Below are 17,833 nucleotides of genomic sequence, written 5' to 3' on the forward strand. Positions count from 1 at the left end.
GTGTGTGTGTGTGTGTATGTGATGGTTGCATGTATGCTCTAAGCCTGCAGCTCTCCTGTGGTACAGTAATAGAGAGCTTTGAACTGCACGGTTATTAATTATGATGAAGAGTGTCTGTTGGTGCGTATAAATCAGTGTGATCATCTGCAGCCTCTGTGGATTCATGACTTAAGGCAGAGAGAAGAGAGCAGCTAGAGGACAAAATGATTCTGGCTCTGAATGTGATTATAAATACTTAACAGTGTGCGTGTGTTTGTTGTTTTTCCCAAGTGTGTGTGTGTTGTTTACTGGTGCTGGGTATCGTTTGAAAATTTTCTATACTAGTGCTGACACCATCAAGGCTGAATTACCAGTTAGCAAACAGAGCCCCAAACCCCCAGGGGCCCCAAAAGTCACAGTTTTCCTGCATGTCAATTGGTTTTTATTCAGATTTATTTACACATCAAAATGATTTATTGCTAATTTGTTAGTGAATTTGCACTGAAGTTGCACACTGACATATAATATCAACAAAATTGGGTCCTGCTTTGTCAGATAAACTTGTGCAGCTGTACAAGAACTTTGTCTGAATAGAAAACAAGAAAATCAGGAACTATCTGATCAGAGATTAAGTCAGCAAGATGAGAAAAGAATTTTCGGTCTGCAAGAAAGAATTGAAGTTCAGTACCAATCCTTAGTGTTTGCTGGGCGTTCATTATGTGTGGGGACACAGACCTGACTGCACAGTCACACTATGAGGACTTGTGTTCCCTCTGATTAATCTGGCCCTGGATACCAAAACTATACTTTATCGCTAACTTGCTTGTTTTTCTACAAGAACTTTTTTGAATAAAATAATATAAGAAAAAAAAGTCAAGATTTTGAATCTGACTTGTCAGTCTTTGGTGGTCTTGTAGTTTTTGATACTCATTTCGACCAGTACCAAAAAAAAAGTATTGAGGTTCAGCATCAATCCTTAGTGTTTGCTGGGTGTTCATTGCATTGTGAGGTCACACACCTGACTGCACAGTCAAGCAATGAGGAGAGAGACGTCTGTCCCCATAGGCTGAACTCTTATTTTTAGACCATTTCCTGTTTCAACATTACAATGCCCCCGTGCACAGAGCCACCTTCATAAAGAAATGGTTTTCCCAGTTTAGTGCAGAAGAACTTGACTGTTCTGCACAGAGCACTGACCTCACCCCATCCAACACCTCTGGGATGAACTAGAACACTGACTGGGAGCCAGACCTGATCACCCAACATCAGTGTCCGACCTCACTGATGGTCTTGTGGCTGAATGGGAGCAAATCCCTGCAGCCAGATTCCAACATCTGGTGGAAAGACTGAAACCAGAAGAGTGGAGGCTGTTAGAGCAGCAGGTTAAAGCCTCTTGTTTTAGAATCCTGTCTTCAACTATTACATATGAAATTAATGTTCTGGTGTCCACATACTTGTGGTTATGGTTAGAGTTAGGGTAAGTCTCCAGGAAATGAATGTAAGTCAATGTCCTCTGAAGTGATGGAAACACGACTGTGTGTGTGTGTGTGTGCGTGTGTGTGTGCGTGTGTGCGTGTGTGTGCCCTTCCACATTGTTGGTGGATTTTTTCGTTTTTCCTGCACTCAGCTGCCTCCAACATCGTGACCTTTTTTTTTTTTTTTTGACATTTTGTGTTGATGTTTTGTGGACATTATTTTTTGTTTTCCCACCATGTTCTCATCCAGCCGACATCTGTTTCACTTGTTAACGTTGTGTTTTGTGGTTTTGCACCTCCCCGCCCAGATTCAGACGCACGACCACCATGTGTCCCATCAGCCCCTGCTGCCTGTTTGACATCACACTTTCATAAAAATGGAGTCTGTAGCTGTTGATCTGCTTGTCCTCTGATGTTTCTCTTCTTTCTTTGTTTCAGATTAAGGTGGTGAACGCGTTCCGTAGCTCCCTGTACACGGGGCTGGAGAGCCCAGAGTCCCGTAGCTCCATCCACAGCTTCATGGCCCATCCTGAGTTCGTCCCCCTGTCCGAGGAGGAGGCTCGCATCCCCCCCATCGAGGAAACTGTTGACGAGATCGACCCCCTCCCCAGCGCCTCCTCTAGGGCGGTGGGAGGAGGAGAGCCGCCCAGCGCCTTCCCCCACAGCCGCGAGTCATCCATCTGAGCTCCTCCCTCCTCCTCCTCTTCCTCCTCCTCCTCCCTCCTCTCTATCAGCATCATCTGTCATCCCACCAGCTGAACTGTCGCACTGAGGAGGGAAGTCATCACTCTGCTCATCCCCTCATTCTGCACACACACACATGCTTCACATCGTTTTCACCCCCCTCAGTCATTCCTGCCACGTTGTGTTTTTCATACTGACTGTGGCGGTCTGCCTGTAAGTTTGTTCCTCCACCACCACCACCACATGCATGTATCAGTAGAAGGTGGAGTCCAGAGTCTCCACTGTGGAAGGCCTGTCCTTGTCCATTCATGTATATTTTTTACTTGATGATCATTTTGAAAAGCTTTTAAACTATGTTGGGTTCGATCTTTGCGGGACTCGCAGCAGCATGTCGTGTTCTGTACTCGCTTCATTCCTGCGTAACGCTCTCAAAAACTGCACCGAACTTTTCAAAAGAGTGCAGTGATTCTCATGTACATACGCTTTCGCTCCACACAGCTAACAGCCGGGTTTGGTGATCAGAAGATTTTTAGGCAAATGCAAAAATGTAATCTTTTTTTTTTTTGTTTGTTTTTAAAATCTCTAACAATTGTTAATTGATGGTTGATTCAAACTCCTTAGAATGTCTTGTGAGTGTGACACTACAGTGTTCAAGGTTCAACTGTTTAAAAAAATGTTCTTCCCTTTATCGTGTCTGTATGTGTTGGTTTTTCTTTAGCTGCTGTGTTGCATGTTGAAGGACAGAATGTTTACTACCCAAAAATATCTAACATGGCGGCGTCCAGAGAGGGCTTGCTATCTGCTCAACAGGGGTCTGACCTCATCTCATCCAGTCAGGGTTCTGGTTTTCTCTGCCCCTCCCCCATTACGTCCACGGTGTCGACAGGAAACAGGAGTGTTGTTCATGTTTCTCCCTCTAGTAGGATGCATGTTATGTTTCATTCGTGTTGAGTCGCATGATAACTTAGGAATGAATATTTGGGATTCTGTTTAGACATGTGTGTTAGCATCTGTTCAGAGCTTCATTAACTTCCTGTCTGTCGGACTGAACATCCTGTTACCACAACAGGACAAAAACAGACTCATCAATACTCAGCTCATGTAGAGGAAACTGCAGCAGGGCAGTTAAAGCCCTAAAATACTCTCATGTACTTCAGTTGGTGTCTGCGTACGTTGACATGTGGTCAGAGATTTTGTGGTTGCTTGTGAACGTGATTCACCCATACATACCCATGCAGGGTTGCTCGGGGCTGGAGCCAATCCCAGCTCACATTGGGCGAAAGGCAGGTACTCCCCAGTCGGCCAGTCGTGCCTTCCTTGCTGTTGTCACGGCAGAGGTAGCACAGATAAAATGAGGCCACAACATACGCTTAATGCCTTGATTGCCAACAACAAGAAAGGATTCAGGATTCCCCACACACCACACACACACACACAGTGTTTGTACCAGTTAATTTAGGTTAACAAATAGACACAGACAGAAACTAAACTAAAATATTTCAGGGATGAAAGTTATCACTCATTGTCCATCAAACGCCAACTTTCTTGTGTTCTCATCTCCTTCCTCCTCTCTCTCTCTCTCTGTCTCTTTGCCCCCGACAGACTCATATTAGATAAGACCTGCCCACCTGAAGTTTGGCTACCAATCAAAAATGACAACCTGTGACCGTGACACTGTGAGGCGACCCCACTAACCACTGTGCTGTCCTCGCAGATGACAAAATTTATGTCATGTGGACGCTTTGCTCTGCTTTTCGACACGGTGTCAGAGTCGACGAAACATTTAGCTCACTTCTTTCAGGTTTGGACTCTCCAAACTGAACACTACTGCCACAGGATGAGAAAGTACTCATCCCTTTGTCTCTTAAAAATAAAAGTCTTTCTGGATAAAGTCCTTAAGTTTTATTTATTCATCTATCCATTTTCAGCCACTTATTTAGATCTGGGTTGCAGTGATGCCAGACTAAGCCAGGTAGCCCCAGATTACCTTGTCTTCTCCCCACACACATCCTCAAGCTCTTCCTGGTGGATCCAGAGGTGTTCCCAGACCAGATAGGATGTATAATCCCTGCAGTGTGTTCTGGGTCTGCCAGAGCTTCCTCCCAGTTGGACGTGTCCAGTATATAGCCACAGGGAGGCGCCCTGATCAGATGGTAAACCATCTCAGCTGACTCCTTTCAACATGAAAGAGCAGTGGTTCTACTCTGTGCTCCTCGCCTTCACCCCATTTCACCTCCCGTTGACAAGCCTTCGTCTCAGTTAGCACCACCCACAGCAAGTTCACATCTATTTGTGCTCACAGAGGCAGACTCACGCTGTCTGAGGGGCAGAGGTGAAAAAAATAAAATGGGCACCAGCGCACAGAAAGTCGTGAGGCATTTACGGTGAAACAGTTCCAAACCCTGGTTAAGATTAGAATTGTATTATTATGTGACTCGGATTTAAAGTATAACAACTACACCTCTGTAATAAAAATACACAGAGAACTATTAACTATTTAATCATTTAGAGCAGGCCTATTCAACTAGCGGCCCGCGGGCCACATCTGGCCCAGAAGCAGCCTCCAAGTGGCCCAGCATACATAAATCTGATGTATGACAAAATAAGTAAACTACATATATAGTGTATGGAAGGAGCTAACGAGTGAGCCATCTCGCTTCCTTCTTGTCTCTGTTGAGAGTTGCACATGCGCAGTACCGATCGGGCGGGATGTTTACGGATGTAGCGACACCGCCAATTATATCTTTCACAAATCAACGCTTAGTAGCTTTTCAAAACATCTAGCTATTGATAGTCACAAGTAGGGAAGTGCTCTACTGAAAATATGTCTCTGTCAACCCTGAAACGTAAATTTGACAATGAAAACCGTCAGTTTAACTCTGCCTGGACTGGCAAGTAGTAGTTTATTTTACCACCATCTCCAAATGCCTGCTATTTTTTATTACATTCATTTGCATTTGTTCAAAATTTGTTGTTACCAAAAATTCTGAAATTAGCTTTGTGTTCATTGTTGCTAATAAAAGGGGGGTGACAACAGTATCAATGGGTCTGTTTTGGGTCAAAGAGCAGGAAGTTAATGGATCTCTGAACAGGGTCTGGACAGTCTGTCTGTGTTTAGGACAAATCTTAGTACCAGTTCTGATGTTTTTGTTGCCTTGTTTGTCAGATTTTATGTACAGAAACTAAATCAGCTGTCAGTGACATCACACAGCGAGCAGCAGAGAAGGTGTTTGACCGCCATCCCTCTCTGCTCTGCTGTGTTTGATTGACAGACGTCAGTGTGGCGGCCACGCTGAGGTTTATGGGAGACTGATGATGTCACGAGTCGGCCTGTAGAGTTAAATCCATTGTGTGTCCCTGCTGCCGCTAAGTATGGAGTAGTAAGAAATCATCTCCCAATCAGAAGTAGCGATGTGTCTAATCCCCTCTTAGTTTGACTAGCAGCCCTCAATCAACCTTTCTATGAACTAGGACACGTTATTGAAGTAATGTGCTACTACTGCCATATTTCCAACTTTTTGTCACTACTAGGTTCTTCCTCTCCCCTCTGATGAGCTTTTTCTATGTAACTCAGAGCCATATTTTATAGGTTGTCTGTATTGTTTTTTATCTCATTGTTATCGAGGTTTCCTTTGGACTTTCTCACCCCTGACCCCGCCTCCCTGGCCCTTTACTCCAAACACGACCAAAAAGCAAGGAGAAAATCTTCAATCGTCACTGCCGAACCAAGTTTAAAGGACCTCTACAATGTTTACATGAAAAGCAAGTGGGTGGCAGTTCGCCTGCGCTTCTCTCATCCAACCACTTCCCTTTCATTCCCTTGCTTTCTTGAATCTTAGAGTTACTATTTAACTAAATGGGGAATCTTTCTTGCATGGTTTTCATATAAAATTCAATGTTTTGCTCATTTTTTACAATTCTTCTGTATTTTTATATTAAGTACTTTTTAATATTTTGGAGATATATGAATATATATGTATAGGCTGAAGAGTTTGGTGACAGTACAGTACATGAATGAGATGAATCTAACGTGGTCTTTTTACAGCTCTCTAAATATTTATGCCACGTGTGTCGTCTTGGTCACCTGATGTTAGGGCTCAGAAACCTGCAGTGACTTGTTTACTTCCTGTTGGCCGTTCAATTGGAATCTCAACAATCTAGTTTCATCAGCCCCCTTTTACGTGAGCATATTCATTTTATCTAAGATGTTGTGATTCACTACACGCTATGTGATTTCGCAGTTATCCAATTCCATTAGAGTTCAGCAAATGCAAAATGAATACAGCTAACTGTATCAAACATTAAATGGGAGTGTATAATTATTTATTCAACCTCTGGGTTTCTTTGTTTCTGTACTTTGAAGCTACTATGACTGATTTCTTTAAATGAGTGGATTGATGCTGTTTTCCAACTGGCTGGTGTCGGAGCTGACGACTTTAAGGAGGATCAAAGCTGTGTCCCGCTTCAGGCTCCGCCTCCTTTAGGTGTAGCCTATGAAGGCGTGTCTGCCCTCGTCCAAAATGAGCTCCGATCCCCTCAGACAGACCAAAACTGAGAAAGTAACCTGAGAACCAAAGCCGAGCCGGCCCGAATCATAAAACAAACCAATGAGTTGCTTTGAGCCCCCCATCCTAGAGGTCTTCAAAGCAGACCCTTAAAAAACCTACCCAACATGCATAAAAGCATCTTAAGGCTAAGACAATCTTAGTCCCATTGTAAGTCTATGGGCTCTGATCCAAAAGGGACTCGAGGACAGTTAGACCCAGTCCGAATTGGTCCAATGATGATTGGAGCCGTTCCAAAAAGTGACCCAAGACCTGGGGCAATACAACAGGACCCTACACAATCACCAAACAAAATGTGAACTCTTTCTGAGTTCCCCTGTTGATTAATTGTTGTAATTCCAGTATTGAAAGATACGATTAATAACTGTGACCAGCAGTTGTAATAGCTTTACTAAGTTTGTTGAAATTTTAATTTTGGTATTTGAACGTCCCACAACGACTCTGTACAGAACAGTTTTTGTTCATTTAAAATTCTTCTTTCACTGATTTGATTGTCGTTAATTGTAGCTAACTGCTGCTGTGCATGTTTGCATACTGGGGTGAGGGGGCTGGGCGGGCTATCTAATCATGACTAGGGCCCCAAAAAGGCTCGGGCCGGCCCCGGACCACAAGTTGTGTCGTCTAAATCCAGGCCAAAGAAGAAAAGGATGCCACATTTTTCAGCTTCATTCCTAATTTTTTATTTGGTCATGAAATTCGGACATTGAAGGAGGCGGAGCCTGTGACGGGACGCAGCTGTAGATGCCATCACCATTTTATACAACTACCAACTTCAGAAACTTTCTCCGGGAAGAGAGCGGGACTGTTAAAGCGCTCATGACATCACTTCCTCTTCCTGCCGTGTGTCCACTGGTTATAAATGAGACACAAGTGATGATGCGTTTGCTCCTGCAGTCAGTACAATGTAAATATTGTCATATAAGTGAATGAAGTGTACCTGCTGTCTGTGTCGGTGACAGGAAATGGGAAAGGGGGCAATCAGCCAATCATCACCCAGCAAAGCTTTACGAATGTTCTTCCAAAGTCAATCAAGTTTTCTTTTCTTCTTCTGCACAAGTTTGTTTAGAAAGTTTTCAGTCACATGACCCCCCTTCCCTCCCCTCCCTCCTTCCCTCTCTCCGTCCCTCCCGCCTGGATAAGACTGTCCCTCTGCTCTCGCCATGGCCTTGGTGTGGCTTTGGTGGTCGTCTGTTGGACTGGTTGCCCTCACGTCTCATGCCAGGTGCACAGTACAGCCCCCGCCATCAGAGACGCTTCAGACCTGTTTGTGTTTCTGGTTTCAGCCGCGTCACAAGTAAAACAGCCCGGACGAGACTCGGCAACGGACTGAAAATCTTCACCTGGTTTTATTTTCCTGAAGGTTCTTTTTTTGGAGTTTAGAAGATCTCTGTCTGCCACAGTTTTCCAGTAGGACTTCTGTATGGAAAAGGAACTCGCTTCTTATCCAGTTCCATTTTGACTGCGTTGCTTCCTCTTCAGAGCACTGCCTTTCTCAGAACAGCTTCCTGTCGTCGGATATTAAGGAGAACCTTCACATCCACTTCAAGATTCACAAATAAAAAAATGGTTCAAACGAACTGGATTATCACAGTTGGAAAAGTCATAACCACTTAACATATATATCTATATATTTATATATTATCTCTATATATTTATATCTAGTATGCATATATGTGTATATATTAGATATAAGTATATAGATATATATATGGTTTCTCAGTTGAACTTCATTGCAAAAAAGACTGAAAAAGATTTGTTTTCTGTAATTACTATGATACACAGTAATAGGCGTTGGTGTTATTTTTGTATAAACATAATATCATCTATGTGGCATGCATGACATATATACAAACTTTGGTGGTTTAAAGCAATATGTCCAACCTGGTGCGATTGGTTCCGTCGTGTTCTGTGTAGCCTAAAGCCACTCTGTGCGAAAAGAGATAAAAAAACAAAAAAGAGAAACTGCATTTGGATCAAATTAACCGTTCGGTATATGTGTTCAATGTTCTGTGTTCTGCATGTTTTAGTATGGAATGAAACATCCCAAATGTTGACTTGTTTTTCAAATGAATCATAAATACTCGCCCCAAGCACATGCAACATTACACACACACACACACACACACACACACACACACACACACAGAGACACACACATGTATTTGCACTGTGAGGTGAAACACACTGAGGAAATTAAAACTGTGACTTCTGATGGATGGATTGATGAAAGATGATTTTTGTTTCCATCATCTCATTTATCCAAGAACAAAATAACTAACTGATCTGTTCGCTCATCCACCTGTTTCATCCTCCCGTCCCCCACACACACACACACACACACACACACACTCAGATTTACAGATTCTCCTGAACTCATCACCCACTCATCTGTGCAGTGAGAGGAGGAGGGAGACGATGACAGTAAACAGGCACGAAACATTCAGCATGTGGTTCAGGTAGGCTGCGGCTCTGCAGGTGTCATCATCTCACCAATCACATCCATTGATCTCCATGATCCATCATCCTCCTGCTTCTCTCTACTGGCCAGGTTGGGGAGAAAAATGAGAATAATGGAGTTTGTTGCTCACCTGTAAAATGTCTGTGTTCATGTTGGAGCCCGACAGAAATGTCAGTGCAGAAATGGTAAATTAGAAATTTCTTTGTCCACCACAGCGCACTGACAAGGTTATTTTTCAACTGTAACATGTATGGCTGCAACTATTCAATATTGATTAATCTGCCAATTTTTTTTTTGACTGATCAATTTATAAATTTGTCTATAAAAACTGTGGAAAATGCGCGTTATAATTTCCCAGAGCGAAAGGTGACGTCTTCAAATTCCTCCATCTGTCCAAAACCCAAAGATATTCAGTTTACTTCATATATGACAAAGAAAAGCAGCAAATCATTGCAATTGAGAAGCTGAAATCAGAGAACGTTTGACATTAATTGATTATCAAAAATCAGTTGCAGATTAATTAATCGACAGAAAATTAATCAGCAAATATTTTTACTAATCGTTTTAGCTCTTGGTCACAATTCTTTAATAACCAAATTTAAAGGAAAGTGTTTATTTATGTGTTAATGTTAAAAAACAAAAACAAATATCAGATTGTACATCAGTATTGATCAGTATCGATGCCTCTAATTCACATCACTGTCGGTCTGAAGGTTGAGAGCAGTGTTGTTGTGATGTGATGACAGATTTGTAATTCAAGAAAAAATGGTTCAGTGTTAAAACTATGATGAATCTGACCATTAACTGCCATAAAAAAGTTATGTTTCCCCTGGATTTTAATCTTGTCAGGGTGTAAAAGTCTAAAACAGCATGAAAACCACAAGACACCCAAAAAACTGCCACGTCTCCTCTTTATATTTCTGTTTCTACGCCTGAACAATAAACAACACACAGCATGTAAATCAAACAGCTTTGGCGTTGTTGGAAGGTGGATTTTTTCTCTTTTGATGGAGGCAGGCTAGCAGTTTCCCTCTGCTTCCAGTCTTTGTGCTAAGCTAGGCTAAACATGGCCTTGTCCTATTCATCTACTGGACGCACAGAGATGAAGCTGAAAATCTGACTCTGGAAAAGAGAACAATGTTGCTTTAAGTCTGTATTAACAAACAGCAACATGATTTAAAGAAAAAGTGAGTTTATGTTTTATACACCTGCTCAGGCAGACTTCAGTTACAGAAATCTATATAAAAATATATATATATATATATATAAATGTATTTTTTGACTTTTTGGTTTTCATCAGGCTGTAGAAGTGACCGTCATGGTGACAGTGTTGACAGCATTAAAGTTTTGCATCGATGTGGAAATGAATGTTGGACTTTGTGGTCACGTTAAAGTGCACAGAGAGTGTTGAGACGGTTGTTTGGTAAATCTGGCTGCAGGATTCAAGAAATACTGAGGTCATGAATCCAAGTCGCTCTCAATGCAACCGAAAAAGTCTCGCCCTTTAATTATTTGGATTTACACTATTTTATTTATTCACCTGTATATATATTTTCTGTACAGTTTATTCCCCAACATGGAGGTTTAAATGTTGTTTCTCAGCTTTCTTCACACTGCCAGGAATACAGTTCTGGTGACGACAGAGTAAATCCTGTATTAATTTGTTTTGGGCCTAAAATATAATATGTTTATTAATGATGTGCTGTATTTTCAGTCTTAACAACCAGTGTCTGACTTGTAAAAAGCCTGAAAGTTCTGATATATCCGACATTCATGATCCCCAGAGGATGAATCCTACTGACTAGAGATCCTCTGACTTTTTTATTTGTCCAACACTTTTTTTATGAACAAATACCTGCAAAACTAATGATGTTTCCCATCAGCCTCAGCTGTACTTTGTTTAGTGCTAATTAGCAAATGTTAGCATGCTAACACGCTAAACTAAGATGGTGAACATGGTTAACGTAATACCTGCTAAACATCAGCATGTCAGCATCGTCATCATAATGCTAAAACACAGGAGGACATGACCTCAGTGTTTTCAGTCGTATCTTCGGTCCTGTTGTTTGTGAGCCAAAATAAAACTTCATGTGCTTCCCTGTGTGTGTGTGTGTGTGTGTGTGTGTGTGTGTGTGTCAGGTGGGATGTTGGCTTGGTGAAGGTGTGTTTCCTCAGTGTGTGAGTCACCTTCTCCCTCGTTCACTCTCATCCTGTCTGTTTCTATCAAACATCCTCCTCCTGTTTGCTTCAATCTATGCAACAGAATCCTCCAGTTCGACTCCAGTGGTTCATTTGGTTTCTCCTTTCTCTCCCTCACACTCTCACTCTGTCTTTCTCGTCTCCGTCTTTATCGACTTTTTATTTTTCAGTTCTTTCTACAAACAGAACCACGATACCTGTACATTGATGTATGTATGTATGTGTGTGTGTGCGACAGGTGCACGCACTCATGTTGTTTTCTTTACTCTTTTGTAAGATATGATCGTGTGGAATGCCTTGGTCTTAGTGTCATGTCGTTTGAACTTAAGCTGAACAAAAGATGATAATCAAGCAACTGAGTAAAAGTTGTTACATAAGTATATATATAATATATAAATATATATAAATATTTACAAATCTATATACATAAAATAAAGCCATTGGAATTTGAAATAAATCTGTGTCAATTTGTGATTTTATTATTTTTTAAGATTATTTTCATACAGATTTTTCTATTTAGTTACTATTTAAATTGATTCTCAAGACTTTTTCTTTGTGGTACTGACAAGTTGAGAGCTGCGGCTTCTCCTGGGAGAGGTTTCATCTCAACACCTCATAAATTGTTATTCAATGTATCGTTGCACTTTGAAGTCAAATCACAGATGCTTTAGTCAAGAACAAGACTTAAAGACTGTTTAGACTTATTGTCTATAAAGAGAGCAGCCTCAGTTCTGAGTTATGATGAAGGATTGAAAGGACAACCGACCTTTAAGGTATAAATCCTCTAAAAAGACCCAAACCAACAATTGATCTACTAACAAGTACCATCTGTTCATCCAAAGTCTGATATATCTTATTCCTCTGTGACCTCTGAGTCCAAATGTGGATTAATCCGCCGCTGGAAATAGTCCCCAACAAATGCACTATTTTCTCCTGTTTGAGCGATCTTTGTTAAAAACTACAGTGACCAGCTGTTTTAGTGAATTACTGAGCCTTTTTTTAAATTCTTATTCAGACAATATATTTGTGAACTGTTTTTTTTACGATTTACGTCTTCAGTAGGAACCAATGGGGCCACATACAGGAAGTCAGAACGTTGCTGAGTGACAAATTAACACATTGTTGGTTTTGGTCTTTTCATGGGATTTATTGACAATAGAATAAAACCAGATGGATCCTTTAATAAGAACCTTTTTAAATGAACAGCCTGTTGGATTTTATTTACTTTGAAGAGGTTTATTTTGTAATATCCTCATTGTGTTATTGGCTTTATTAAATGTAACTTGCTAAGCTGTGCTTTGACTCCCAAAAGAACGAGACCCATTGTGTATGATTGCTGTTTGTGTAATAATTTGAATCATTTATGATCAAAATGCTTTGTAGTTGGCATTTAAGTAATACGGAAAGCCAATGAAATAAGTTATTGTCATACTAATGATCACCCTTACTGCCTATTTTCAAGTAGTTGTCTTTGTTGTATCTTTTTGTTGTGTTTTATGTTCTGAATAAAAAGTTAAAAAATAAATAAAAAGATTATTTTCTCAGAGAGGGGAGTGAAGGCTGATAAGCAGCAGAGAGCTTCTGTGCAGGATTCAAATTCAAAGAAATCGCATTTATATGGTGGACATCTTGGATCACTACGTTACCATGGAAACCCAGCTGTGATCAACACCTGTTACAATGAGCAGTAATACTGAATATTCCTGTTAGCCATTAAATGGCTTCTGTTCCCACCATTTAGGATGATGAGGATGATAGTTGAGGATGATGAGTTAGTGAGTTCAACACTTTGGTTCAGAGAAACGTCTCAACAATGCCTGGCCAGATGTTCTCACTTCCCATGGGTTAGTTCCTCTAGTGCAGTGGCCCCCAACTTAGGAGTCAGGACCCCCACAAGGGTCGCAAAATATATCTGAGGAGTTGTTGTAGGAAAAGCAGAAGAAAAATACTTCTACAGCATAAAATTGTATTTATTTTATCTGACTTTTGCTTTTTCTTGTAAAGATTCTGATATTTTTACTTCTTTCATGACTGTAAAAGCCATTCAAATGAAATCTGAAGAGGGAACAGCACTGTTTGGTGAAGTGATAGTTGCTCGAAGAGCAGAGGCTGATGCGAGCGGTATTCAAATGGTTGCAAACTGCAATTTCACTGCTAGATGCCACTAAATCCTGCACACTGGACCTTTAAAGTATAAAAAGAAAAAGTACTTATTCTGCAGGAAAATGGTCCCTGTCACTGTTTTACTATATATGATGTTTTTGGATTAATAATACTGGTGTATTGATGTTAAGGTTGTGCTAATTTTAACTACTTTATGTATATATATATATATATATATATATATATATATATATTTTAACTACTTTATATATATATATATATATATATATATATATATATATATATATATATATATATATATATATATATATATGGATAGAAATGTTGATGTGATGTTCCATCCATCCATCCATTTTCTACCGCTTAGTCCCGTTAGGGGTCGCGGGTGACTGGAGCCTATCCCAGTGACTTTGGGCCTTAGGCAGGGTACACCCTGGACAGTGGCCAACTCGTCGCAGGGCTAACACAGACACAGACAAGGACAGACAACCATTCACTCTCACATTCATTCAATACGGGCAATTTAGAGTTATCAATTAACCTACACATGCATGTCTTTGGACGGTGGGAGGAAGCCGGAGAACCCGGAGAGAACCCACGGTAACACGGGGAGGACATGCACCCTTGATGTGATGTTGATTATCTTAATCTTATCTAGTTCCACTGTCAGGTTAAAAATGTTATCTTGAGGGGAGTCCAGGTGGCTCGGGGTAACAGGACTCCATCTCAGAAGCAGAGGATTTAGTCCCTGGCAGCGGCGGTGCTTCCAATTCCGTCAAATTTAGGTTTGTAGTGTTGGTGGGTGGGAAGCCAGTGAGGGATCATGTCCTTGTTCCTGTAGTTACACTTCCTTTCTGACAAGTCTGTGCATTTTCTCTTTCTGGCCACATTAGAGGTCTTCAGACTCAGAAACAGACTCATGGAAAATCTTCCTGAACTGTATAGATTCATTAGATTGAAAGGCACCCGAGGACAGTCAGATCTGGTTTGAACAGGATTAATAGACCTGATCCAAAATGCAGTGGATCTTAAAAGACTGAAATAGAGAGGGAACTCTGGTATCAGACATACTGACACACAAACCTGAGACCTGCACCAATACAAAGGGACCCTACCAGACCTGATTAGACTGAATATCATCAGGACCGGGCCTGACTCGGGTCCTGGGTCAAGTCTCGGTTTCTAGGGACCGAGTGGACCCATGAAGACAACATTTTACATTAAAAAATGCATCGTCAGGACAGCTCTAAGAAACTTGTGGCTGTAATGAACACTGCCGCCTCTAGAGGACGCAATCCAACAGTCGTAATGTATTGTATGTTACACATCAGACGAATTTCGTGTTTTTAGTCTCCTTCTAAATCTTCAGCTCCAGTTGTGGTGAAACAAGACTTCCTCTTCCTCAGCAGCACTCGGCTGCTCAGTGCAACACTGCCACCATGTGGATACAGGCTGCTTTACACCTGAGGGACCTGCTGCTGCATAACACCAAAGAAACAAAGCTGATGACAATAAATATTGACTTGATACACATTGAGATCATTGATCACCCAGTGGAGTCAGAGGAGTAAAGATTTTAGACCAATGATACTGATACTCAGTGGTGGAAGAAGTACTTCAATCCTTTATTTAAAGGTCCAGTGTGTAACATTTAGGAGGAGCTATTGGCAGAAATGGAATATAATATTTATAAGTATGTTTTCATTGGTGTATAATCACCTGAAAATAAGAATCGTTGTGTTTTTCGTTACCTTAGAATGAGCTGTTTTTTATCTACACAGGGAGCGGGTCCGCTTCCACAGAGGTCGCCATGTTGCACCGCAATGTTTCTACAGTAGCCCATAATGGACATACTAATCACTGGCTCTAGATTGGGCCTTTCGTGTTTTTCGTGGCCACCATAGTTTCTCCTACACGCTTGGAAAGGGAGGGTGATCCATTCAAATGGTTGCAAACTGCAATTTCACCGTTAGATGCCACTAAATCCTGCACGCTGGACCATTAAGTAAAAGTAGCAATACCACGCTGTGAAAATACTCCACTACAAGTAAAAGTCCTGCATTCAAAACCTTACTTAAGTAAAAGTATGTCATTTATTTATAAATCTAATTTTCAAATTCCAATAAAAATTTTGGCATAAAATATTTGACAATATTTGTCATCCAGCCCATTGCACTGTATGGTAGTGAAGTCTGGAGTCCACTCAGTCATCTTAGCTACACCCGTTGGGACAAAAATCCAACAGAATTTTTACATGCAGATACATTTTACACAGAAAAACACCAACAAATGCATGTAGAGCAGAGTTAGGTAGATAGCTTCACTGTCCTATGAGAACCACGTATCTCTAAAAAGTTTTCATGAGCTCAGAAAAACAGCCCGTTTTCAGCTTTGTGACAATTCATTTCCCAGCTAATCCAAGAGGGGTTTAAATAGTTTATTTAGTTTAAGAAGTAGGAGAATTTTCTCAACCCATAAAGGAACACTTCACCCTTCAGTTTATCACAAATTTGGAGATGCGTGGTTTTCACTGGACAGGAAGGGTGGATGTAGTGGAGTAGAATTATAAAGTTGCATAAAATGGAAATACTGTAGTATGTTGAATTTGTACTAAGTACAGTACTTGAGTAAATGTACTTAGTTACATTCCACCACTGCTGATATTTGACTACTTCCAGTTCTGTGGCACTGTCAGGTGTGTCCAGCACTTAACAGTTAAACTTAAATGTAGATGAGATTTGTAAATCAAGAGCTTTGACTCGTCATGTCTTTATTAACCCTGACAGTCCAGTACAGCGCTGCACCAGTGCACCGACTGATCCCAACATACTTGAACTCCTTCTCAACCCAAAGGGAGAACAATCCACCGTTTGTCGGCAGAGTACCATGGCCCGATACTCCATTCAGATAAACACCATGACTCAGGACAAACCTGCAGTGTCAGACTGTCTCCCTCATGGGTCCTCTCTCGACCAGGTTTGGACAGTGGAGGAAGTATTCAGATCCTTTACTTCAGTCCCCTGTGACTGTTATACTATTATATATTATATCATTAGATTATTGTTACTCATGCATTAATGTAAAAGCAGGATTTTATTGTTGTAGTTGGTTGAGATGGAGCAAATTTTTTTCTTTACTATTTTGTATCGGGCTGCAACTAATGATTATTTTCATTATGGATTAATCTGCTGATTATTTTCTCCATTTATCGATTGATTGTTTGGTTTGAAAATAGTGAGAAATGCCGTCACAATGACCCAGAGCCCAAAGTGACGCCTTCATGATGCTTTTGTCAAACCAACAGTCAAAACCTCAAAGTTATTAAAAAAAAGTTTAAATAATTCAAATAGTTAAAAGGAAAAGCAGCAAATTTGAGACGCTGGAACCATGAAATGTTTTTGCATAAAAAATGATTAACTGATTAATCGACTAATTGTTTCAGCTGTAACTAAAGATGTCATATAAATGTAGTGGAGTAACAATCAGGATTGTAAATTAATTTAATGATACCGACATTTATATTATTTACTACACACATCTGCTGTCTGAAAGCGCTATTAGACTTTTAAATGCCTACTTTCATTTGAACAAGGGACGTGCTGGTATCAAATTTTAACGCTACGATTATTTCGGCCAAAATATCACCATAAACAGTATCATCACATTATTCATCAATCTTTACTTAAATATTACTGTTAGAGCATAAATATGGTTAAAATACTTGTGTTTGACTTGTTTGAGCTCCTCCTTTACCAGCTGCAACATTAAGGTGATGATTACACATTAATGCATCAACAGTTGATGATCATCAATAAATATTGATAAAAAGAAAAGAAAAAGTGGTGCAACATCTGATCAAATGTTCAAATTAAATTCAAATAGTATTGCTTCGGCCAACACATTATTCATCATGCAATATTTGGAGCAATATTTTATACAATCACTCTAAAACGAGTGTCAGAAAGTGTGTGTTCACCCTGTTTCTGTACTGCAGCCATCTTGGATCTACTCTGAACCTCCTTCAGAGACCTCTGGAGCTCTCTTGCATTTAAGAGTATTTTAAAGTCGTATGAAATTTGATATCAATAGCTGTTATTCCTAAATTTGCAAGCAGGAGTAAAAGTTTTTGTCATAGCTGTACCACTCCTAGTGTCTCTGTCTGTTTGTCCCCTGTTGGTTCCCCTCCTGTGTTTGTATGTGTGTGCAGGCCTCCGGAGAACTCAGAATCTGACACACCTGCTACACATCTGCTGCTACTCACCTGTTCTCTGTCCACCAATCCAGACCATGCAGTATATCTACCCATTCTCACCAGTCTTCGCCAGATCGTCCGTTAACACTAGTGCTAC

At 40.6% G+C, this 17,833-nt stretch overlaps 1 protein-coding gene across 7 annotated transcripts in view; it reads left to right on the plus strand.

Moving 5' to 3' along the window:
- The window catches only part of LOC122864429 (plasma membrane calcium-transporting ATPase 1-like), a 109,991-nt gene extending 103,522 nt beyond the window's left edge, over positions 1-6,469 (plus strand). For 4 of the 7 annotated variants that reach the window (XM_044171876.1, XM_044171840.1, XM_044171854.1 and 1 more), the window contains one exon: positions 1,893-6,469. In XM_044171876.1, coding sequence (XP_044027811.1) covers positions 1,893-2,138 — 246 coding nt within the window. In that variant the 3' untranslated portion in view covers positions 2,139-6,469. The remainder of the gene's footprint in view (positions 1-1,892) is intronic. The other 3 variants (XM_044171887.1, XM_044171865.1, XM_044171895.1) reach the window with 2 other exon arrangements.
- The last annotated feature ends 11,364 nt before the right edge of the window (positions 6,470-17,833 follow it).

Source organism: Siniperca chuatsi, linkage group LG2 (genome assembly GCF_020085105.1).
Source record: "Siniperca chuatsi isolate FFG_IHB_CAS linkage group LG2, ASM2008510v1, whole genome shotgun sequence".
Classification (NCBI taxonomy): Eukaryota; Metazoa; Chordata; class Actinopteri; order Centrarchiformes; family Sinipercidae; genus Siniperca; species Siniperca chuatsi.